This window comes from Raphanus sativus, chromosome 9 (genome assembly GCF_000801105.2).
Source record: "Raphanus sativus cultivar WK10039 chromosome 9, ASM80110v3, whole genome shotgun sequence".
In the NCBI taxonomy this organism is placed as follows: Eukaryota; Viridiplantae; Streptophyta; class Magnoliopsida; order Brassicales; family Brassicaceae; genus Raphanus; species Raphanus sativus.
The window spans coordinates 33,106,351-33,131,924 of NC_079519.1; the positions used below are offsets into that span (position 1 = coordinate 33,106,351).

Here is a 25,574-nt window from a genome sequence, read left to right on the forward strand (position 1 = left end):
ACCATGGACTTGTTAGAAGAGTCCTTAGGATTATTAAAGTAATTTTTTTTTTTGAGAAGTTAAGGACTCTAATGTGTGCAATGGTATTCCTTAATTAGGAGTTTTTCATAACAAACTTGTTTTCTCTTTATCAAAACGAACAAAGAGTATATACACATACACACTCTCTTTGCCAAACTTGTTTTCTCTTTGCCAAACTTAATCTTTAACAACAGAGGATAAATAAAGAACAGTTAAAAAAAGAAAAAAAAGAAACAAGGCCAAAATATTGCATATGCCTGTGCTTCTAGTTCTGCAATTCTCTGTAATGACGCTTGCTCTATGCACACACGGCGTTTGCGTTCCTCGTCGAGCAAACATGTCATCTTGTACCTTAGTTCAGCCATTTCTTGAGTAAGGTCTTCCGCTTCTTCCTTCGCCTTCAGTTTCTCCTCTTTCAGTTCCTCCTGCACATACCAAAACTAGTTAAGATTAACCCTCTGCAGCTGTATCTGTTTCTCCATATCCTCCATTTTATCAATCAAATTTATAGAGATAACACACAAACGCAATGAGATTTTCACCCAAAAACATTTTTTTTTCAGAACATAGACAATGAAAGAAACTCACAATGAGGCTCAACACATGAAGAAAGAACACCGAGATCATTATTCAAGAAAAGAAACTGAAAACATGAAGAAAGCAAAGAGAAGAACCAACAAACATGAAGAAACGACACCGTTAACTCCAAACGCGAAAGTTCCTGAGTTATTGTCCTTAGTAGCCGGAGTATAGCCATCCTCAGCTTTGTTTGTAATGAGGATGACCACAATCCAATTATCAACAAAGATAGGTGGCGAAGGATGGTTTAAGTAACTTACGTTGCTCTGCAGAACAAAAAGAAAGATAGAGAGAGAGAGACTGGTCAAGGAGTTTCTCGTGACACAAACCTTAGCTTCCAATAGCTCACTCAGCTTTGAACCCAAAGAATCTCGTCGAGTCTTTAGTGAGTTTAACAAAGTATTATACTCAATCACTCCTGCTTCTTCCTCTGTAACCAAACACACACACACGAAGAAAATTTTATCAAACAAAATCGAGGAAGAGAAGCTTACTCCTCCCCATGGTTTCCCCTATATCAAATCCAAAATCAACTATTCAACGAAGCGGTCGAAGTTACAGAGCTCACCGGATCGGAGGCAACATATCCACACCGGATGATGGAGAAGAAGACTCACCGGATCGGAGGCGACGAGGCGGACGATTCGATCGGAAACTCAAAAGCGTGGCGAGAACCCAGACGATCTTCATCTCCTCGACATCGAGTTCGGCTTTGTTCCTTTCATCAGACCAATACTCTCTCCACCAATAGCAACATGCCACCTGCACTAAGGATCAGCTAAGGATCAGGTCCTTCAAGTGCCTATTTACGGACTGATCCTTAGTTATGTTTGCTTTAATATTATTATTATAATCACAAAAAAAAAATTAGCCGCTAAGGACTTGTGATGATGCTCCGTTGCAGATGGTCTAAATATGATTTTAACCTAACCAAACCGACTAGATCTCATTTATTATATGGCGATAAACTTTATGTTCAAATCTCTCTAACCTATAATACTACTTTAGTATAGTTTTAGCAGTAAAAATGAATTCTTTTCTGAAGCAGTGAAGCATTTGGCTTAACAGATCTTATTACTACAAATTCTTTTGAACAATTATAGTTTGACCGGATTTCAGATTTCTGTTTTGGTACACGAAACCGTAACGATCGAGATGTAAATTAGACGTAGTTCACCGTTTAAAAAAAATCATCATCGCATCTGCCATGAATGTAAGTATTGTGACCTTTCACTTACTCGAGAGCGAGTGCAATATATAAGTGGTGTGAAGGGTTTGGGCCCGAGCCTCATTCTTGATGGGCCAGTAACAGGTTGATATAATTTGGGCTGCATCACTATTGGCCCACTCCAGCTCCTTGCACCTGATTACACACGAGACATATATATATGTGAAGTGTGTTTGATTAGGGTTAACGCAAGATAAGGAAACACATAGTTTACGGCAACAAGGATCAAGTCAATCAGGTGGACAGCAAGAGGCAACAACACAAGATCAATCACTTAGGCTTAAGTCTATTGTATCTAAGGGTTTGTTGGTATCCTCTAGCTAGGAGTATTTGATCCTATTGTAAACTATTATCTAGCACACTGATTTGGTGTAGCTTGAGACTCTTTGATCTAGTGGATTTTGGGAGCAGGAGTTCTCCCACGAGACGTACCGCGCCGAGGGCCGGGAACTCGTTAAATTGATTGTGTCATTTACTTTCAGTTTGAACCTAGATCTAAGCTAACTTGAATCCTAAGTAACCTAACCAATAATCTTCACAAGTGGTATCAGAGCTTCCGGTTCTACACAGTAAGGTTACTTAGGAGAGAGAGAGAAGGTAATACTGAGTACCTGACTCTATGGTGAAGTCGAAGGACCGTGTCGAGATCGACAGGTTCGAAGGTGATGGGGACTTCGCCTTATGGAAAGTTAGGATGCTTGCTCACTTCGGAGTGCTCGGTTTGAAAGCGATTCTCACCGACGAGAAGCTCTTGAAGGATGATTCTGATTCAAAGGATGAACCGGAGTCTGCCATGAAAGACACCGGAAAGGGACTGGCTGGTATTGTTAAATCTGCACCTGCAATGGATCCAGCCAAATTCGAAAAATCAGAGAAAGCTAAGGATTTGATTGTGCTCAACGTTGGGAATAAAGTCCTAAGGAAAATCCAACACTGTGAGACTGCTGCTGAGATGTGGAGCACATTAAACAAGCTTTACACAGAAACCTCTCTACCGAACAGGATTTACCTACAACTCAGGTTCTACACTTTCAAGATGAATGATTCAAAATCTATTGATGAAAACGTAGATGAGTTCCTAAAGCTAGTTGCAGACCTGAGTAATCTACAAGTCGAAGTATCAGAAGAAGTCCAGGCAATCTTACTGCTAAGTTCACTACCTAACAAGTATGATCAACTCAAGGAGACTCTAAAGTATGGAAGAGATACACTGAGCCTAGCTGAGGTTACTGGGGCCGCTAGGTCCAAAGAAAGAGAGTTGATTGAGAGTGGAAAATTTACCAGGTCTGGTGGAGAGGGTCTGATGGTCGAGAGAGGAAGATCAGATCATCGCCGGGGTAAAGGAAATGGAAAAACCTCACATGGAAGATCCAACAGCAGACATGGGCGCTCGAAGTCACGCCCCAGAAACAACAAAAACTCAAAGGGGTGTTTCATTTGCGGTAAGGAGGGCCACTGGAAGCGAGAGTGCCCTGACAAGAAGCCATTTAAAGCACAGGATTCAGCTAATGTAGTAGCAGAGTCTAAGGAGCCACTGATACTTACCGTAAGCGCACAATATGCCAAGGATGAATGGGTAATGGACTCTGGTTGCTCCTTCCATATTACACCTGATAAAAGCTTCCTGTTTGACCTGGAAGAATTCAAAGGAGGAAAAGTGTTAATGGCAAATAACACACACTGCAACATTCAAGGAATTGGAAAGATTAAAATTCTCAATGAAGATGGTTCTACTGTGATCTTAACAGGCGTGAGATATATGCCTGACATGAGTAGAAATTTAATCTCTTATGGAATGTTGGAAACATCAGGATGTAGATATGAAGGCAAAGACCTTATGGTTAACTTCTACAAAGGTGACAAGCCGGTTATCTCAGGAAAATACAACCAGGGACTATACTATCTACAGGGAACAGTGTCCAGAGGAGAGGCTAATCTAACGAGGGTTGAGAGGAATATGACTAATATTTGGCACTCACGCCTCGGTCATATGAGTCTCAAGAATATGTCTGAACTTGTCAAGAGGGGTTTCATTGTCGACAAGGAGGTAAAGGAGTTGGATTTCTGTGAACATTGCATTATTGGGAAGTCACACAAGCAGAGCTTTCCTAAGGCTAAACATGTGACTAAAGGAATTCTAGATTACATTCATTCTGATCTCTGGGGATCTCCATCCACACCAGATAGCCTGGCTGGGGCTAAGTATTTCGTCACATTCATTGATGACTATTCAAAGAAAGTATGGATATATTTCTTGAAGACTAAAGATGAGATATTTTCTAAGTTCAGAGAGTGGAAAGCAGAGGTGGAGACAAAGACAGAAAAGAAAATCAAATGTTTAAGGACAGACAATGGCTTAGAGTTCTGTAATAAACAGTTTGATAGCTACTGCAAACAGGCTGGTATTAAACGCCACAGGACCTGTACATATACTCCACAGCAGAATGGGGTTTCAGAAAGGATGAATAGAACTATTATGGATAAGGTAAGATGCATGCTAGCTGAATCTGGTCTAGATCAAAGCTTTTGGGCAGAAGCTGCATCGACTGCCATCTACCTAATCAATAGATCACCTAACTCAACATTGGAGTTCAAAATGCCTGAGGAAGTATGGTCGGGTTCAAAACCAGAGTTGGGGCATCTCAGGACGTTTGGATGCTCAGCTTATGTCCATGTGACAGAGGAGAAAACAGGACCCAGAGCCATAAAAGGAGTGTTTGTAGGATATCCTATGGGCACTAAAGGATACCGAGTATGGATAGAAGATGAAGGAAGGTGCAGGACAAGCAGAAATGTTGTGTTTAATGAAGATGAACTATACAAGCACACTGTTGAGAAAAAGAAGGAAAGCACAGATGCAGCTAAAGGGAAAGAAAAACAGGTCGATAAGCGCTTGAAGAGAAAAGTATCATTTAGTGATGAATTGATCAGGGGACCATCTTCGTCTTACTCTCCTGACACATCTGAATCCAAAGATGCTCCTGATCAAGGTGGAGAAGATTCATCATCGGAAAGCTCAAATAGCTCTAATGATACTGAAACGCAACAAGAAGGGGAGAGTGAGAGTGGTGACACTGGAACTCTAGACTCATATGTCCTGGCACGAGATAGAGAGAGGAGACAAAACGTGAGAGCACCATCTCGATACGAAGATGGCAACTTTGTAGCTTACGCGCTCAATGTTGTTCAAGATCTCGAGATTGAGGAGCCTAAGTCGTATGGCGAGGCTATGAGGAGCCCTCAACGAAAGTTATGGAAAAATGCTGCTGAAGAGGAGATGGACTCCCACAGGAAAAACAGAACATGGGATCTCATTGATATGCCTGCTAAGGCTAAACTAGTTGGATGCAGATGGCTATTCAAGCTAAAGCCAGGGATTCCAGGAGTTGAGGATGAGCGCTACAAAGGAAGGTTAGTTGCTAAAGGATATTCTCAGCAAGAAGGGATTGACTACAACGAAATATTCTCTCCAGTAGTTAAACATGTATCCATTAGACTCATGCTCAGCATTGTCGTAAATCTAGACCTAGAGCTAGAACAGATGGACGTAAAGACAGCATTCCTACATGGTAGTTTGGAGGAAAGGATTCTAATGGAACAGCCAGAAGGGTTCATAAGACCAGGAACAGAGAACAAGGTATGCCTATTGAGAAAGTCTCTGTATGGCCTTAAACAATCTCCAAGGAGATGGAACCACCGGTTTAATAGCTTCATGAAGGACCAACTGTTTGAACGCAGCAGCAAGGATCTATGTGTTTACATGAGAGATATTCAAACAGATAAGGCCATCTACTTACTCCTATACGTCGATGATATGTTAATTGCCTCAGGAAACAAGAGAGTGATCAAAGATCTCAAGGAGAAATTGAGTGCTGAATTCGAGATGAAGGATATGGGAAAGGCTTCAAGGATCTTGGGCATGGACATCATAAGAGATAGAGAGAAAGGAACACTGATTCTGTCTCAAGGAAAGTACATTCAAAAGGTCCTAAAGACGTTTGGAATGATGGATGCAAAGGCTGTTATAACTCCTACTGCATCACACTTTAAGCTCAGAAGCCTAATGGACGATGAGTTAAAGGAAGAGGCAGTACATATGGAAAGGATTCCGTATGCCAGTGCCGTGGGGAGCCTAATGTATGCTATGGTTGGCTCTAGACCTGATCTAGGTTTCGCAGTGGGATATGTATGTCGCTACATGAGCAAACCAGGAAGGGAACACTGGAAAGCAGTTCAGTGGATTCTACGGTACTTAAAAGGAGCTATGGAGTCTAACCTAACCTTCACGAAGCATTCTAAGATGTGTGTGGAAGGTTTCTCAGACTCAGATTATGCTACAGACAGAGATAGAAGTCGCTCAGTTACAGGTTATGCTTTCAAGTTTGGAGGCAATACTATTTCGTGGAAATCCTGTCTACAATCAGTAGTGGCCCTATCTACAACAGAAGCCGAATATATGGCTATGAATGAAGCAGCTAAAGAAGCAATGTGGCTAAAAGAAATATGCTCAGAGTTGGGGTTCAAACAACAAGGTATTAAACTACACTGTGATTCTCAGAGTGCTCTAGCCCTAGCAAGAAACCCAGTCAATCACGAAAAGACCAAACACATAGCTACAAAGTTTAACTTCATTCGGGATCTAGTGGAAGCAGGCGACATTGTGCTATGCAAGATTCATACAAATGTTAACCCTGCAGATTTCCTAACGAAGACAGTACCTGGTCAGAAGTTCCAGCTTTGCTGCGAGCTTTTGAACATCCACTGAGAGGGCAGAAATGGCTCCAGGTGATCCCAACGTCATGATTCCACCTCGCATAACACAAGCAACAAGTGAGTTAGTGGTTATGAAAGAGAATCAAAGAGGACATGTGTTACCATGACAGAGAAAGAAAGATATGGGATTACCTGGAGAGAAGTGAGAATCGAGAAGAGTGCTCGATTCAGGTGGAGGTTAAAGGGGCATCAGACAGTCATGGGTCTGAGAAACCAGACGACTCATAGTATTAAATGAGTCACAGGAGTGTTCGAAGTCTCGGACAGATCATCAACACACCTAAGAGACATTAACGCCTACAAAGAGTCACAAGAGATAAGTGCTCAGTGATTAACTCGAGTATATCACAAAGCACAAGGAGATTTCTTGATGAATTACCTTAAAGAAGTTGAGGAGTGTGTACTACAGCTATCGGAGCTAGTGAAAGTCGGGTAAATGAGAAAGCTTCAGACTTGAAGCAACAATCAACTCGTCACAAAGCTGAATCGATCCCCTGATAAAACCAGAAATAAAATCAGGAGGAAACAAATCGATGAAGCAAGCACACGAAGTAGTAAGCGATATTGAGTCTCACCGGGTTTACGAAAGAGGTGGAGCTTGATGAGGAAGCTCAAGAACGAGCACGAGTCATGTCGGTATCTCAATCGGAGTAGGTCACAGAGATGCGAGCCGAAGAGATGACATGCAAAGGAAAACAAGTAAACGGTTAGCACATGCTCAAGATAGATCGTCCCCGATCTCTTGCAGATGATCCTATTCCTTTAAATCACGAGAGGGAGTAGATGTACCTGGGAGAGGGAGACGATGCGACGGAGCAACACCACGGTGGTGGAGCTAACGATGTCTCTTGGGAAGAAGCAAAGTGAAGCTTCAATCGATCTCAGAAGCGCCGAAGAATTTTCTTCATCGAATAGGCGTCACTATCGAGGTGAAGAACAGACGGATCTTCCTCGGTGGAGCAACGTCTCTGAAACGGAGCAATCGACGGGAACCAAGGTTCAGCGGCGTCGGTGGAGGAGTATCGATGAGATGAGAGAGAGAGGGAGTCAAAGTGACTCTTCACTTTCGCAAGAGAGAGACAAAGAAAGAGACAAAGAGATAGCGAGATGGAGTGGTCGGCACAAGTTAGGTGCCAGGTGGGCTTCAAATGGGCTCTGCCAAACCGGTGGAGATTTGTGAAGGGTTTGGGCCCGAGCCTCATTCTTGATGGGCCAGTAACAGGTTGATATAATTTGGGCTGCATCACTATTGGCCCACTCCAGCTCCTTGCACCTGATTACACACGAGACATATATATATGTGAAGTGTGTTTGATTAGGGTTAACGCAAGATAAGGAAACACATAGTTTACGGCAACAAGGATCAAGTCAATCAGGTGGACAGCAAGAGGCAACAACACAAGATCAATCACTTAGGCTTAAGTCTATTGTATCTAAGGGTTTGTTGGTATCCTCTAGCTAGGAGTATTTGATCCTATTGTAAACTATTATCTAGCACACTGATTTGGTGTAGCTTGAGACTCTTTGATCTAGTGGATTTTGGGAGCAGGAGTTCTCCCACGAGACGTACCGCGCCGAGGGCCGGGAACTCGTTAAATTGATTGTGTCATTTACTTTCAGTTTGAACCTAGATCTAAGCTAACTTGAATCCTAAGTAACCTAACCAATAATCTTCACAAGTGGTTCTTGGAAATTCAAGAGTAAACGACATCCCGATACATTATTTGAAGAATATGTTAATCAAACAATTGGCATGTACCATTTACACACAAAAAAATGTACTACCATTTACACGTTTACCAAATTGAGGTGTCATAATAAGAGCATTCCCAAAAGTTATAACTCCGTGTTATTTTAAGAGCATGATTAACTCCGTGGCGAATGTAGGATTAATTTTTTGTGGAGACAGTTCTTACATAAACTTAAAATATATAGATAGAAATTTTATTTACAAAGAGAAAATTACAAAAATGTAACCATATTTTACAAACATTGGAAATTTTGTGGGGCACTTGCCACCTTCTTGGACAGTGTAGGTTCGCCACTACGGTCGAGCCAAGTTTATATGCACAAACCACATGCACAAACCAACGACATTATATATGCAGATATGTCGAGCCAAGTTTGGGGCGAATACCTAATCCTCCTAAATGCAAAACTACAGCATATAATATTAGTTTTGTTTCAATGGGTCATTCGACTTTTGAGATCTTACATAATACTCCCTTCGTTTCATATTATATGTCGTTCTAATCTTATGCACACAGATTAAAAAAACATTGAATTTTACATATTTCCAAAATAAAAACACTATTACCAATACACCTAACCAAGTATCAACCAATAAAAAAATAGAAAAGAGAATATTGTCAATAAATTTTACATTGAAAACCGAAAACGATACTTATTTTGAAACAAAAAATTTCCTTTAGAACGACATATAATTTGAAACGGAGGGAGTAGTCAGGATTGTTTCCAGTTGAACTAATAACATCTAGTCACATTATAATATTTATAATACAGAAACCTATTTGCAGAATATTTACAATTATCCAGTTTGCTTATTTATTTTATACAATTCTCGTTCGCTTAATTTATTTTTACACAATTGTCACTCAATGCAAGGAGCAGATTTCAATAATTAATGAAAGTTATAAATATTTGTAATAGATTTATAGAAGTCCAATAGTCTTTTAACGTTTTGGAATATGAAACAGGCCTAGTCACGGGCCAATATATAAATATATATATTAGTAACATAGATCCATCATTGGGCCCAGTAGTCCATTAACATCTGCTTTCCATTATAAATCTCACCTTATCTTCATCATCATCCACCCCCAAATCAATGGCGTCGCTAGCCTCATCTCTGCAGTCTCTGAAGATCTCTTCCTCCCCATTCACCCATGGCTCCACTCCCCTCTCTTCTCTCTCCAAACCCGTTTCCTTTCCGAACACCAGGAAGCCTGGTCTAGTCCCGGCGATAAAAGCCATGAAGACGATGCAAGGACGCGTGGTGTGCGCAACGAACGACAAGACTGTGGCGGTGGAAGTGGTGAGGCTGGCTCCGCACCCCAAGTACAAGAGGCGCGTGAGGATGAAGAAGAAGTACCAGGCGCATGACCCGGATAACGTGTTCAAGGTGGGCGACGTTGTGAGGCTTGAAAAGAGCAGGCCCATCAGCAAGACCAAGTCTTTCGTCGCCCTTCCTGTTCTCAAGAGGAATGATCTTGGGATTCCGATGGAGTCTCAGCAGCCGTCGCCGCCACCGCAGGTGGTAGAGTAGAGAATGGTTGTTTATTTGTATTTCTGCAAACATTGAGTTGTAATTGAGTTGAACTGTTGTTCTTGGAATGTGTTTTCGTTTTCAGTTGAAATGTTATTTTCTTGACCACAAGCCCTTGGACCTGTGGTAGAAGCAAATGTATCTCTCTTCTTACACTCACATGCTTTAGCTCATTCACAAGCTACTCTACACAATGTGAGAATCAATAGCTTCAATTTCATAATCCAACCAAGTGGTCACTACAGGATATCTGTATTAGGTCTCCTATTACAAAACAGAACAAAAAGAGAGTTACCAATTGGAACAAAACATGCTTAAGTGGTCTTCTTGTCCATGTTAGTGATGAGCTTCTTCATCTGAAACCTCCAAAAACAAAAGTAAGCAAAACCAAGTCCGATCAAAACATAAACCCAAACCTTATCTTCCCCACTCTCCTTCTCAGAAGACACCTCTTCAATCCCAAACCACTCCCTCTCTTCCCCATCCTTATAACTTCCCATTATACCCTCCATCACTCTCCCATACAACACATACACCCTATCCTGCCCCGCCACCGTCACCGCCGTCGGGAACCCCTCCACGTCGAGCTCCACCTCGTCATACACAACCCCCTCGCTCCAGCTATCCTGGCTCTTGACATACCAAAGCTTCTTCTGCGACACCACCACGACCGTCCCGTCTCTCCTCCTCCTCGCCACACCGTCGGCCGCCACCATGTCTCCGTTCAGCAGCACCATCCTCGCCGTCCCGGTCTCCTCGTCCACCTTGAACATCTTCCCCGTGTTGCTCTGCACCACCAGGAGGTACCCCTTGCTGTTGTACACGATCCCGTTCAAACCGGAATCGCGGAAACTCGCGTCCGCGTCGGGGGCCACCGGCTGGGAGTTGAACGCCAGCGATCTCGAGAAGATCGTCGCCGCGCCGTCGCTGTCGACTCTCCAGATGAAGTTCTTCGCCGAGTTCGTGACGTAAGCGTTGCCGTTGTAATCGACCGCCACGTCGTTCGCGACGTCGCGGAGGACGGCTCCGTCGTCTCCGGGGAGGGACGGGAGAGGGGAGAGGAAGATTCGGCGGCCTGCGCCGCCGCGGAGATCGTAGGCGGCGAGGGCGCTGCAGGGGAGGAGAGGCGGGAGGCAGTGGATCGCGGCGAGGAGACGGCGGTTGGAGGAGTCGACGGCGAGGCCGAGGATCGTGGCGTTCTCCGGAAGGAAGGGATCGGAGATTAGGGTCTGGACGACGCCGGCGTCGGAGACGGAGTGGATCGTGCGGCTGTGGAGGGATCCGACTATGAAGTGCTGGCCAGATGGATCCCAGGTTAGTCCCTCAGGGTAGAGGCCTGGAGATCGGAAGTTGATGACGTGGCGATTTGTGGCGGAGGAAGGAGTTGGGAGTAGGAGTAGTGCCACGACGGCGAAGAGGATTGAGATGAGCAGAGACGATCTGCATCGTGTAGAAGTCGTCGTCATGTTCGCTTTCATTAGATTTCGATTGAGGAAATATCTGTAAATATGCAGTAGATAAAATTTTGAAACAGATCAAGTAATGGGCCATGATAAATAAGCCATATGGTGTGAGTTAGGAGTCACAAAAGCCCATTATCTTTGTTACTTCCATAGATTGCAGGTTGTAATTAGTAAAATAATTTAAAAAATATAATGAAAACTAATGGAATAATGGAAGTTGTAGGATAGAAAAATGAAATTGCATTCCATTTGAGAATTTTTTTTATAGTTACAACTCTTGCATTTATTCCACAAGAAATTATTAGAATGAAATTTCTTTTTATTCTATTTAAATGTAATTGTTTTAAAATTTTAAAATTTAAAATTATTTCATACAATTTTATTTAATAATTTATGAATCCAGTCAGCAATACATTGGATCTCTTATGTACGCCTGGAGATTAGCTAGAAAACATCAAAAACTGAATTGAAAGAATTCTTATATTTTTATATCTAAAAGATATAATTTGGAAACACTTTTTGCACATTTTATGAAAGCTAGATACTAAGGACTGTTCTAAACTAGGCATGTTTGATCATGCCTCTATAAGATCGTGATGTAAAATGTCGGTCTTGTCGGTCTGATATATAGTAACGTGGGATTAAGTCCAAAATGTAATGGTTGGGTTAATGATTGTTATAGGATACGTTAAATTAGTTTTCATGAAAGCTACACATATAATAAGTTACAAAAAAAAATGAAAGCTACATGTATATATGGAGAGGTAATGGTCTAATTTGAATGCTATTTGATATTTTTGAAATTTTCAAATTGAACGAACTAGAGATGTTGCTTTTTCCAATGTTTGACTTATTCCTTACTTGTTAGTTGTTTTTTCATGTTCTATGTTGAACGTTGTTGTGTTTCTTCCTAACTCTAAGCAGCCTATGTAGAATAATTTGTTTATTTTATTAAAATTTTACACACACAATCTTATCTTACTGAATTGTTGGTAGACATTGCTCATCACGTTTTCTTGACTGAAGATAATCAAATGGGCTTGGTTGGGCCCCCATAAACACCTCATGTTAAAACACGGCTAACTTTTACCTATAGAATGAATTGCGGTCCGATCAGGAGATGCATTCACTATCTATGCAAAATCTTGCACATTTTATATTTTAAAAAAAAATCCATACATTAACTCTAAAAATGGCCAAAACATACATTGATTAGTTAGTTAACTAGTAGGGGACACTGGTGTTGTTATAATGTGTCTCATGAATCATCAAAAGTTACCAAAAAAACTGACATGTCAGCTAGTTGTTCATATGAAACGTATTCACATAATTGCCACCAGGACCAAGAAACAGACTTAGGTCAGTCTACAATGCCCACTTGGTGGGGGTCAGTTCTACACTTCTTCCTCGCACATCCACTTATATGGACACATTTGTTGCAACTTTTCAATCTCTTACTTTAAGATTCTAAGGTTATTCATGTCTTGATACACCTGAAGCTTTCTTATTTAGCTTAGGTGCTGATTGGTGGAGGGAGGAATCATCGGATGGGATTATTTGACATGGTGATATTTAAAGATAACTACATCTCAGCTGCGGAGGTATAGTGGATGCCATTAATCGGTGAGTGTGGACGAATGTATTACGACAAAAGAAACTTGAATGGATGTCGAGCTAAATCATAAAGCGTTTGATAGAGTTGGCTCTTGAGGTGAGAAGAAGGACAAAACGAGCCTATAAGTTAAAAGAGAAACAGAGCATAACTTTTTTATTTCCCGAGAAACATATAATAAAAACAAGGTGAGAGACATTGATGAATTTGACTACAAAAAAAAACTGTTTTTTTCTTTTCTAATAAGAAATAAATATATAGTCTAGCTACAGAGTGGAGACATGGATGAATATAACTCACTAGCTCTCTCTCATTCTCACAAACTCTCTGCTTTTTATCTACAAAGGAATGCAGAAGCGATAGGACGCAGTCTATTCGTATACATAATATGTTGTATTTATTGGTTCAACATCAAGCAACGGTGATCACGTTTCCTCCTCTTTCCGCCATGAAACTCACTCGTTTCTGCAAAACAAATATTTCAACATTGTTACATCAGAGCCCTTATGTCAAAAAAAAAAAAACATTGTTACATCAGGAATGTCAAGCGATGTATTTTGTTGATTCAAATTCATTAATCTTACAAACCCGTGTTTTTAATATGCAAGGAGTGTAAAGTGTTAGAGCAGCATGCAAAAATTGACCCCAGCAAAGATATATCTCTATCTGCGCTCCAGTTTTCTATAATCCTCAATTCAGATATTTCATTTAATATTGTCTCGAATATATATAACTTATTTTTTTGGTAAAATATAGAACTTATTTTTGAATACAGTTATCAGCATTTTATATATTCATTCAACACAATAATACCTTTTTAGTTTCTTATTTGTAAACTAAACAAGTTAAATCTCTCAAATAAAATATTGGTTGTTTTCAATAGACTGTATGACATTCTTCAAAAGTGACGATGTAATTAATACTGTTTTTACCACTTTACTATGTATGAAGTGCAAACAAACAAATCAAGAACTAAAAATAAACTCACCAGACAAGACTTGACTCCTCTTGTGGCGGCGGCTGTGGAAGCTGCAGGCTCGTCTCCTCCATCACCACGTTGGAGCGTGTTCTTACGTACTTCCTCGTGATTCTGTTTGGCCATATAGAGAGCGGCAATCTTCTTGGTGGCTTCCGCCTCTGTAGCTCCTTCCTTAACGAGTCTCTCCAGCTCCGCCTTAGGAATCCTCAGCTTCACCCTCACGGCTCCTCCTTCTTTCTCCTCCTCCTCCTTCGTCATCCATCTCCCTGCTGGCTTGAGTATGGAGAGATCCGAAGAAGATCTCCGTGCAAGCATGAGGTTCTCAAGCCTATCCTTCGCACTCATGTGAATTCCCGACCTAACCCTTCTCGGTGGACACTCCTTCACCGGCTCCACCACGAAATACAGCCGCTTCGCCTCCAATCTCTGCTTCGCCTACACCCGAGACAAGAATCAAAATTAGTTCTTGTATTCCTTTATGTATCAAAACATATTTATTTAAAGAAAAAATGTATATAAGAAGTTACCTCAAGTGGTTTGGCTCTAGCACCGTAGTGCTTGACGGATTCGGACTCTAACAAAACGTGGCCGGGAAAGTCTTTGAGGACCTCCTCCGCCGTCACTGGAGTTTTCAGTTTCAAAGTCTCGCCATCTATTTTCATGACTTTGGTCGTTTTCTTGCCCCCTAAACTGTTACCCATCCTTAATGATTTCACTGACAAGAACGAAACAATGGATAAAGATTAGAGATTGTTTTAGTTGAAGGCGGTGCGGGTGTTCTCGTTGAGGTTTTAAAGGATATATAGGGCTTGCATGACATGTGCTCTAGGGGTATATTGTTGATACGTGGAAAATGAGTCAATTTCTTAATTTCAGTATACATGGACAAAACATTTGACTATTAACGATAGAATTTTAAAATTAGTTATTATTATATTCTACTTGTGTGAAACGCTTGTAAGTACTAATACATACTAATCGTCAAAATACATTTTTGTATCAAGAGAAAGACAATTTTCTTATTTGATAACTGTATGCATACGTCGAAGTTATTGAATTTTATGGAAACTGGAATTAAGTAATTGCCACGAAATAAGAAGTAAATTAATATTTTAGCAAAAAAAGGAAATAAATTAATATACCATAAAAACTAAAATCGTTAAATTTAAAAATCTTTGACGACCCACAAAATCAAAGTATACAGAAGACCTAAAATTTTCTTTTTCAAAAAAGAAGACCTGAAAATTTTCTAAAGCGTACGTAATATTATATATAATACTTTCATTAAAATTTGAATATAATTTGAGTTGCTGTTTCTAGCACGAGGTAATCTTTCATAGGGTATCGTTAAAGTGTCACTTTTTGGGAAATGTTTTAGGCTGAAAAAACAGGACTATGAGCAAGTTTGAACTTGACAACATCATTTGGTCCAAGTCTTGAACTTTTACGGACCATATTGATTTGGTTGACATACGCATGTATTGGTTATTAACATTATGGGTGGGCAATTAGCCATAATCATTTGTCTTTTACTGTTGTTGATACTTTACATTTTACCACGAGTGTGTGATTAAGGAAATGACATACATACTCCCCCGTCTTTATCAGCCTTCTTTTCTATTGTAGCTGTACCCTTTTACTGATGAGATCTGGGATTGTACTTGTCAGGTACATTTATAAACACAGTTATACTACGGCCACTCCTGTCTAATTTCTCAACAATGGTCAATGGTCCGTTAATGAGATAACTAAAATATGAAAATATTCAAATGCAGTGGACCTATAGCAAGTGTCAACTAATACTTACAGAGGTGAGAAAGATAGTCCAAAATGATGGGTTGCTTTGCAACTTGGAAAGCTTATTTAATGACATTCGAGCTGACACAATTTATATTTCCACACATGCAACCATATATCATAACCACGATTGAGTGATCTTTTTGTGGGTCTCTAAATCAAGTTGCCAACCCCTATTATGTTAAAACTAAAAGTCAACCGGCAAGATTAAGCGTGAAGCTTTACTTTTAATGTTGATAGGATCCATTTTTGGCAAAATCAATAGGTTTACATGCACTTGGGGATTTGAAGTACACACAATATAATGTGAATATACGTGTAATAATAAAATCCAGATCCTAATAAACGTGATTGTTAATGAATTTAATTTACAACAAGTCAAGAGATAAGAAAAGTTCAAAGAACGTGGTAAGACCATGCAAATAGGCAAGTAAGTTAACAAGTACGTAACGTAATCACGTTTAAATGGGTGATAGCTGCGTGCAAATTGAAGTATTGGCCGTTTATATTTTCAACTTGTAAGCTTTTTTTTTTTTGAAAAAATTCAACTTGTAAGCTCCTTAGCATTTCCTGCGAAGTTGCCTACCTCGTCGACTTATAACGAACAGGTATTCGAATTTTGCTGTTCAATATTGATCACCGATATATATGGTCTATTCTTAGTTTCGTACTTACATTTTATTTTTAAATACAGTATTGCACACAATTTATCCATTAGTATTTTAAAGATTCTTTACTGGCTTCTAGATCATACGTTCATGATTCAAATTAAACAGCTAGAAGCCTAGAAGCCGAATACAGTATTGCACACAATTTAGCCGAATACACATTATACAACCACGTGCTTTAACGATCAAATTTATTTCTTAATCGGAAAGTTTAATATTCAAAGTCTAAGCTCAGTTGTCAAATTTCAAATAGTTTAAGAAATATCTCAAAACGAAGTGTCCAATGGATAAATTTTATACTCGAATAGATTTTACTCTGCCACTAGGCTTTTCTATCCCTGCATGCATGCTTTGAATTGATTTTTCAACCCAAAGTAAATGCGTAAGGACTCGCGACATTACCGCCACGTCTTGAAAAAAAATTCTTGAAAAAAAAAATAAAAAGATGGCACCAATCAGACACAGCCACGTCTTTAAGGACTAAGTCCTAAAAATCCTTATCTTAGAGCATCATTATTGGTCATCCCCAAGAACAAATCCCTTAACTTTGTTTTTTTTTTTTTTTTTTTTGTGGTCAGATTAATACAAGGGCAGGGGCGTTCCTCATATGGGGGGAGACCCTAAACAATTTAGTAAGGAATTTTCAAAAAAATTTTTTTTTGCAAATCGGGGGCCTTTTTCCATACTAATTTTTGTAAAAATTTTGGGGGTCCTAAGCGAATGTTTCACCTCGCTATGCTCAGGACCACCCCTGTACAAGGGACATCCCTTGTTTAGGGGCTTTTTCCCTTTTATTCCCCTTGGTCTTAGTGATTTGTGGTCTCTCCCCTCCTTAAGGTATCTCTTAAGGGATGACCAATAATGATGGTCAGTACCAATCCTTACCAAACTACCTTCATTAATACTATTTTATTCTGTTTTATGTTGGTTTATGTGCTAAGGACTCACGACATTACCGCGTTGCGGGTGCTCTAACTCACTCAACGTAACTCTGTCCACGAAAGTAATGTCAACTGTGAGGACAAGATTTGATAAATGGTTGCACCGGTTATATGACTGGACAAAATTTCCGCGTCTGGACAAAAAAAAAAATGTCCGCGTCTGAAACTTGCCTTGCAGATATTAAACGCCTATTTTCTTTTGAGAAATGAAAAGGGAACTTTGAAAATGAAAAAAATAGATTAAGTGCCTTCTTCTCTTTTTAAAATTTTATTGATTTTTTACCAACTATGACTAATTAATTTTAAATAAAAATAATAAATGTAAAAAAATCTTTTTAATACATAAAAAGTTAACAAAATAAAAAGAAAACTCATGAAAATATACTTACATCATATTTTGGAAAAAATATATATTTTTCTTGCTTTATAAAGTCCATTATTTTAATATTCAGTTTTTCTTAGAAAATAAAAAGAAAGAAACAGTGATGAAATATGTTTACATTTAAAAAATATATTTGAAAAATCAAAAGATTGAAAAATATTTTGTTTTTTTCTGTAAAATCCATAATTTGTATTTTACTTAATAAAATAAATATCTTTTAAGTCAAAAGTTTTTTTAAAAGGAAAATCACCCATGAATGTTAGTTACATCACATTTTGAAAAATCAATATATGAAAAAATATTTGTTTTCTTGTTGCATAAAGTCATAATTTCTATTCTACATTCTTAGTTATGTAGAAAATGTGTGTTTGGTATTTCTTCTCTATTTTACTAAATTTATAATATATATTATAACGATTGTTCAATGTTCTATTAAAATTTTAAATTTATATTCTAGCATTTTTCTATGTTTTACTAAGCATAAAACATAACATTATAAGAAAATAAAGAAACACTCATGAAAATATGTTTACATTTTTTTTTTTTAAATCACTATTCGAGAAAATGTTCGTTTAGTTATTCTGTAAATCCATAATTTATTCTACGTTCCTTAATTTATATATTTACATATTTAAATAAATATTTTAATACTTAAGTTTTTTGAAAAATACCCATGAAAGATTCTTTACATCACCATTTTTAAAATCAAATTTGAAAAAAAAATATTTGGTTTCTTGTTTTATAAAGTTCAAAAATTATTATACGTTCTATAAGTTGTGTCCAAAATGTTTGTTTGCTATTTCTCTTCTATCCTACTAAATTTAAAATATGTATTATATCTTTGTTCAACATTCTATCAAATTTGAGAATTTATATTCTAGCATTTGTTCTATTTTACTAAGTATGATATATCTCTAATCTTTTTTTCTTCCACGTAATTTGGAATAAATATTCTACAGTTTTCTCTTTGTGCTATAGACTTTAGAATCAGTCTCGTGCATAGTGAAATTAAGAAACTCTGCATTAATTTAGGATTGAAAGGGTTACAATAAAAAAATAACCTTTTGGCCTCTGTCTCAACTTCGGAGAATACACCAAGGTGGTTCTTTTTTTTTTGAGAAAGCACCAAGGTGGTTCTTTAAGGTTGTTCGATAGTAAAAGACAAAACAGGAAAACCTGTCTCCAACATGAGCTCCAAAAATTGGCTTATCATGGTTGGTTTTCGTCTCGATAACTATCAACACATAAAAATCAATCTTTCCGTCAATGATTACGCCAATTCATGGTGAACAAAGTGGAAGACTAGAGATGATTCGTGGTGAGTGTAAAAAAGGTAGCTGTTCAGTGAATAAACAAGATTCGAACGAGAAGGCGGTTCAAATGATTGAGGATGCTGCAACCAATGTGGATACTTTGTCGAGCCTTCTTCCCCTAAGGAAGTTTACATGTTGAAGACATTTTCAAAGTGAAGTTCGGCTGTAAACAAGACAACAGAAGATAATTTGAAGAAGTAGGTATCTAAATTCCAAATCGGAATCATCTTGAGCTTAAAAGAACCAAAATACAAAGAAAAGCAAAAAAAAAAAAAGACTTTTACATGAATCTTGAGAATAGAAATTATAAAGGACTCTATTGGACATGAGACGTTCTGGTCATAGAGTTAAAGTAAGAACACTCGTTAAAATTCGGTGATGAAATTATGAGTGGTTCAATCTTGTTTGTTGATGATAACATGTGGCCAGATTATGATTATCGTGCTTTGATATGAATGTAAAGCGTGTGTATATTCATTGATGAAGCAGAGTATTTATACAATGTACAATGACCTAAGTTACGTACAATAAGGAAGTAGATAACTACATATGAACTTAGTCCTTATCTTAAAATATATCACATAATTATCTTTATATCCCCCCTCAAGTTGGAGATGAAATGTCTTGAATCCCCAGCTTGAACAACAAGTAACGAAATGTAGAAGGTAGTAACGCTTTAGTGAGAAGGTCAGCCGGCTGCTCGGTAGTCCGAATGTGTTCAGTAGAAATTAGCTTAGACTGAACTGCATCGCGCACTTGATGACAATCACTTTCAATGTGTTTAGTACGCTCATGGAAGACAGGGTTAGCAGCAATGTAGATGGCGGATTTACTGTCACAAAAGAACTTCATTGGTTGAGTGTGAAGCACACCAAAGGCTCGGAGAAGCTGCTTAATCCACTTGAGTTCGCGAAGAGCATACGCCATGGAGCGATACTCACCTTCAGCAGAAAAGACTGACACCGTGTTCTGTTTCTTTGTTTTCCACGAGATAGGAGAATTACCAAGAAGTACAATATAGGCACTGAGGCTTCGCCGGGTAAGAGGACAAGCCTGCCAATCAGAGTCACAGAACGCATTGATTTGAATTTTAGCATCGGACCGGAGAAGTATTCCTTGAGACGGGCATCCTTTGAGATAACGCACGACCCGTAGAGCTGCATCAAAGTGACCTTACCGCGGAGCCTTCATGAACTGAGTAAGTATGTGTATTGCATAGGAGAGCTCCGGTCTTGTGAAAGTAAGATAGATAAGACGACCTACAAGGCGTTTGTAGGACTGAGGTTCACGAAGCAGAGGGCTATCGTCAATCGCAAGCTTGTGATTAGGCCCAATGGGAATGGAAGCCGGTTTGGCTCCTAGTAAACCAGTCTCAGCAATGATGTCAAGCGAGTACTTGCGTTGAGACAAGAAGATGCCTTCTTTACTGCGAGCAACTTCAATTCCTAGAAAATATTTTAGCTTGCCAAGGTCTTTCATATGAAAGCATTGCCCCAAGTAGTTCTTGAACTTATGTAGTGTAGATAGGTCATTGCTGGCAAGAATGAAGTCGTCAACATAAATTAGGATATGAATCAAAACAGAACCACGAGTGTAGGAGAAATGAGAGTAGTCTGCTCGACTTTGGAGAAAGCCATATGCTTTTAAAGCTTTGCTTAATTTGGAGAACCAGCAACGAGGGGCTTGTTTAAGGCCATAGATGGATTTTCTGAGGCGAGCAACCATTGTAGGATCAGGATGTTCAAAGCCTTGAGGTAGTCTCATGTAAACCTCCTCTTCCAAGTCACCGTGTAGGAAGGCATTATGTACATCCATTTGGTGTACCTCCCAGTTATGAATTGCAGATAGCTCAAGTAGAAGGCGAAATGATGCTTGTTTAGTGACTGGTGCAAAGGTGTCTTTGTAGTCAATGCCTTCTCTTTGCCGATTACCACAAGCCACCAGTCGAGACTTACGTCGTGTACGCTTACCAGCAGCATCATATTTGTTTTTGTAAAGCCATTGGCACGAGATAAGCTTCTTTCCAGGCGGAAGTTTCGTCACATCCCAAGTGCCATTTAGAACGTGCGCGTCGTGCTCATCAGTCATAGAGTCGCACCATAGTTTATCACGAACAGCTTCCTTGTAGGATTTTGGTTCAAAGTCTGTTGTGATAGCTGCTAAGAAAGCTTTGTGGCTTGCAGAGTAAGTAGAGTCAATGATGTAATGGGCAATAGGGTAGGGAGTTTTACCTGGAACCGTAGACGAGGCGCACTGAGTAGAGTCGGAAACAGCAGAGAGAGGTGTATTATTTTCGGTTGCAGAGTAGGTAATGTAGTTCTTAAGTAAGACCGACGGTTGTCGTTCACGGTGTCCGCGACCTAAGAGTTCATGGAGACCTGGAGAGACAGGTTCGTGGGGCTCTGGGTCAGCTATTGTAGTAGGAGAAGAAAGAAGAGCAGGAGTAGTAGGTTCGGCGGGGGTTGCAGGAGAGGATGGTGTAGGGACCTCATTGGGTATCATAGAGGTAGTAGGAAGAGGAGTAGTGGGAGAGGTTGTTATTTCAGTAGCTACTGTGGTAGTGGTCGTATCAACCGGAGCAGAGGGGTTTCTAGGCATATGATTAGGTGGGGGAAGAATCACAGGTGGAGAAGGAACCGGTGTCGGAGGAGTTAGTATAGTATCATCATAGAAAGGTTCAGTAGGAGATTGATAAGGGGAATCGCTAGGAAGACCAGGAAACACATCTTCCTGAAAGATGACATCCCTGCTTGTGAAGAATTCATTTGTTTCAAGATCATATACATTCCAAGCTTTCTTGCCGTAGGGGTAACCAACAAATAAACACTTGCGACTGCGGTCACTAAACTTGTCTTTATCACGAGGGCGACGATGAGCGTAGCATAAACAGCCAAACACTTTGAGCATTGTATATGAAGGAGATGAACCGTAGAGAACCTCGTATGGTGATTTTTCATCAAGAACTCGTGTGGGAGTTCTGTTTATCAAATGAGCAGCAGTAAGGATGCTCTCCCCCCAAAAGCTCGTCGGAAGTCTAGCTTGAAATAAGAGTGCACGAGCAATATTCAAGATATGTCTGTGCTTGCGTTCAACACGGCCATTCTGTTGAGGCGTGTCAACACAAGAAGTTTGGTGTAAGATTCCTTGTTGTCGGAAGTAGGATTTCAATACCATGAATTCTGTTCCGTTATCAGTACGAAAGGTTCGAACAGATCGCTCAAACTGTCTAGTACTCATGGCGCAGAAGTTCTTTAGTAGTGTAGCAACCTCGGATTTTTCTAGCATCAAGTATATCCAAACTGCTCGTGAAAAATCATCAACTATGGTTAAGAAGTAAACTGCTCCAGATGAAGATGGAGTTCGATAGGGACCCCATACATCGCAATGAACTAAATCAAAAGGTGCAAGTGCTTTATTAAAACTCTCATGAAAAACCTCACGCGTTTGTTTAGCGTGAAAACATACATCACACGAATGTGTGTGACCGAAATCAAATGTAAAACTGTCTAATGCAGATAACACTTTATTAGAAGGGTGTCCTAGTCGTTGATGCCACAAATCTGACGAAGCATTGGGTTTATTCCGTCCAGTCTTGTTAGCACGAGCCACCGTAACACCCGAAAAATAATACACACCCTCTCGCTCCTCACCGGCTCCAATCAGCGTCCTCGTAAAACGGTCCTGCAAAACGCAAAGTGTATCAGTGAATATAGCTATACAGCCGGTTTGTTTGAGGAGTTTAGAGACAGAGATAAGTGTGCAGTTGAAGTCAGGAACGTATAGAACGTCAACTAGAAAGTAAGCAGAGCTTAAACGCAATGTTCCCATCTTTGTTGCACGGGAAGCCTGGCCGTTTGGGAACGTTACAGATGATGGAAGAATGTCACGAACATCACGAAGTAATGATAGATCACCCGTCATGTGGTGAGAGGCTCCTGTGTCAATGATAACATCAGTAAGAGAAGTTTTACCAGTTGCTCTATCTGTAGAGAGTTGAGACTGTTGGTTTTGTAGGAGGGTAATTAAAGCCGAGATTTGATCGGATGGTATTGTAGTTGCAGAGTTTGAGGTTGGTGTGGAACGAGAAGCATTAGCACGGCCTCTGCCACGACCGCGTCCAGCACCGCCACGACCTCGCTGATTAGAAGATTGCCCAGATCTCTGTTGTTGTTCATTGAACCAGTCGGGGTAACCATGTAGAAGAAAGCATTCCGAAGCTTCATGACCGGTACGTTTGCAGTGAGTACAAGATCGATTGGGGTCACGACTCCGAAAGGTATTAGTAGTAGCAGCCGTTGGAGATGGAGTAGAGTGAGAGGATGAATCCATATTGACAGAGAAGCCAACGATATCTTGATTCTGCTCCGTAGTACGCATCGTTTGAAGATGCTGCTCTGCTCTGACAACGCGCGAGTATACTGTATTTAGATCCGGGAGAGGCTCTTCGTCAATGATCTGTGATCGAATAGCAGAGAACCGAGTATTATCAAGTCCAAACAAGAATTTGTGAACCTTTGCATCTTCTTTTTCTTTTTCCAGAATCGAAGCTGCCTCACAAGTACATGATTGACTTGGTTGAAAACTCTGTAGCTCGTCCCAGAGTTTGGATAAGCGACCATAGTAGTCTAATACCATCTTCCCGTTTTGTTTGCAGTTGGTGATCTCATCTTGAATGAGATGCTTGCGTACGTTGTTTTTGATAGAGAATCTACGCTTGAGAGCATCCCAGAGTTGGTATGCATCCGGTACATGGCTCACCGTAGATCGGACTAGAGGATCAATTGAAGTACGTATCCAGCCAACTATCATAGAGTTAGCTGCTGTCCAGCGAAACAGATCAGGCTCTTCTGACGGTTTGACGATAGATCCGTCGATGAACCCTATTTTTCTTTTCGCTTGGAGAGAATTCCAGAACTCAGTAGCCCATTCTGAGTAATTATCTCCCTTTAGGATCACAGGCGTTATCAAAGAGCCTGGATTGTCAGAGGGATGAAGATAATAGGGAGTGTCTGGATATATAGATGTAGCCGCAGGAACAATTGTAGAAGAGAGAGAACTCGTAGTAGAACTTGTAGTAGAACTTGCAGTAGAAGCCATGATGAATATGTTCAATCACAGAGAGAAAGAGAAAAAGTGAGTTTGCGGAAGTGTTTGTAGGTTTCAGAAAAATCGTTAATGCTCTGATACCATGATATGAATGTAAAGCGTGTGTATATTCATTGATGAGGCAGAGTATTTATACAATATACAATGACCTAAGTTACGTACAATAAGGAAGTAGATAACTACATATGAACTTAGTCCTTATCTTAAAATATATCACATAATTATCTCTATATGCTTTAACTTGCAATGTCTTCAAATATTACCATAACAGAATCGAATGGCATAAGAAATTCTGTTATTAGTGTTGAAGTTTACCCCAAAAAAAAATCTGTTATTGAACAAATGAAACTGAGTAGTCTTATTTTTACCTTGGTTCAGGTCTTATTTTTTACCTTTTCAATGATTTTTTTATTTGTTCCACGATTTGCTCTTATTATTAGAAATTAACATTTTAAAGTTTAACTTGGAGTTTTTATACGCTATGCGCAGATATAAAAATTTTAAAAATATTTTTATATAAACAAATTTTCAATTTTCAGTATTTAAATCTAAATTTTATCAGTTAAAAAGTAAAACCATAATGTAATTTTTCTAGTTTTGATTTATTCAAGTTTACTTTAACTTTTTAATTTTGTTTTATTTGAATTGTAATAATAATAGTTAAAAATTTAAAGAGTTATTTTATTCATATTATATTTTATTCAGTTAACTTTTATTTTAAATTAGTTCTAATAAATATATAAATTAATATAAATACATATATAATTTGATAATATATAATAATTAAACTACACTTATTTTGATAATAAAAATATGATTCATAAACTGATGAAAAAAATTAAATTCGTAATTATTATTATATATATAATTATATTACTTTAATAGATATAGAAAGTTATTAGTATTACCATATTTCTAAAATCTCACCAAAATGGATATTTGTAGAAAAAAAATTTATATAAAATTTATTAGTTATTACTATTTACGATATTTTTTCCAAAATATGAATCCGTATATAGAAAATAGTAATTATCATTCTTACCAAAAATATTAATTTTAATATAGAAATTTTTACATGTCCAATTATATCGATGACATGTCATATTTCTTTTAAACCATGTCATCATTTTTTGTTGAGACTAATTGTAGTGATGACACATGTACAAATCACTTCTCAAATATATATAGTTTAAGGGATAAACTAATTTAAAATATTTAGATTTCTATTAACATAGATTTTATTTCTAATTTTTTTGCACTTAATCTGATGTCTTTATTTTTCAAAATTTCAAAAGAAAAAAAAATGATGGTGTTCAGTCAAAAAAAAAAAAGATGGTGTGTAACACCGAGAGGGCAAATTCTGAACCTAAATTTAGCAAAGTTAAAATTAGCGATGTAGGACCATGAGACTTGTTCAAAAAATCCT

The 25,574-nt window shown here is 38.9% G+C and overlaps 4 protein-coding genes across 5 annotated transcripts; 1 reads left to right on the forward strand and 3 right to left on the reverse strand.

Annotated features, from left to right (window-relative positions):
* Nucleotides 1-113: 113 nt before the first annotated feature.
* Nucleotides 114-1,461, reverse strand: LOC130499892 (uncharacterized). 2 transcript variants are annotated; one of them, XM_056994372.1, is made up of 3 exons: nt 1,218-1,461; nt 930-1,030; nt 114-446 (listed from the first exon to the last, which is right to left on the reverse strand). In XM_056994372.1, the coding sequence occupies exons 1-3, from the start codon at nt 1,288-1,290 to the stop codon at nt 234-236; spliced, it is 387 nt and encodes a 128-aa protein (XP_056850352.1). In that variant the 5' UTR covers nt 1,291-1,461; the 3' UTR covers nt 114-233. The 2 variants fall into 2 exon arrangements, 1 of the variants encoding a protein (XP_056850352.1); XR_008938750.1 differs by having other exon boundaries at nt 115-446; nt 1,169-1,461.
* A 7,979-nt stretch (nt 1,462-9,440) lies between these two features.
* Nucleotides 9,441-11,394, reverse strand: LOC108828117 (uncharacterized). Its single transcript, XM_056994482.1, has 2 exons — nt 10,183-11,394; nt 9,441-9,910 (listed from the first exon to the last, which is right to left on the reverse strand). Exon 1 carries the CDS (start codon nt 11,363-11,365, stop codon nt 10,202-10,204), a length of 1,164 nt encoding a protein of 387 aa, XP_056850462.1. The 5' UTR covers nt 11,366-11,394; the 3' UTR covers nt 9,441-9,910; nt 10,183-10,201.
* On the forward strand, nt 9,450-10,042 carry LOC108828118 (30S ribosomal protein S17, chloroplastic). The gene has a single exon (XM_018601689.2). The coding sequence runs from the start codon at nt 9,450-9,452 to the stop codon at nt 9,885-9,887; it is 438 nt and encodes a 145-aa protein (XP_018457191.1). The 3' UTR covers nt 9,888-10,042.
* A 1,717-nt stretch (nt 11,395-13,111) lies between the features above and the next one.
* LOC108826368 (uncharacterized protein At1g66480-like) lies at nt 13,112-14,758 on the reverse strand. The gene is made up of 3 exons (XM_018599756.2): nt 14,469-14,758; nt 13,951-14,376; nt 13,112-13,427 (listed from the first exon to the last, which is right to left on the reverse strand). Exons 1-3 carry the CDS (start codon nt 14,640-14,642, stop codon nt 13,374-13,376), a joined length of 654 nt encoding a protein of 217 aa, XP_018455258.1. The 5' UTR covers nt 14,643-14,758; the 3' UTR covers nt 13,112-13,373.
* Between the last annotated feature and the right edge of the window lie 10,816 nt (nt 14,759-25,574).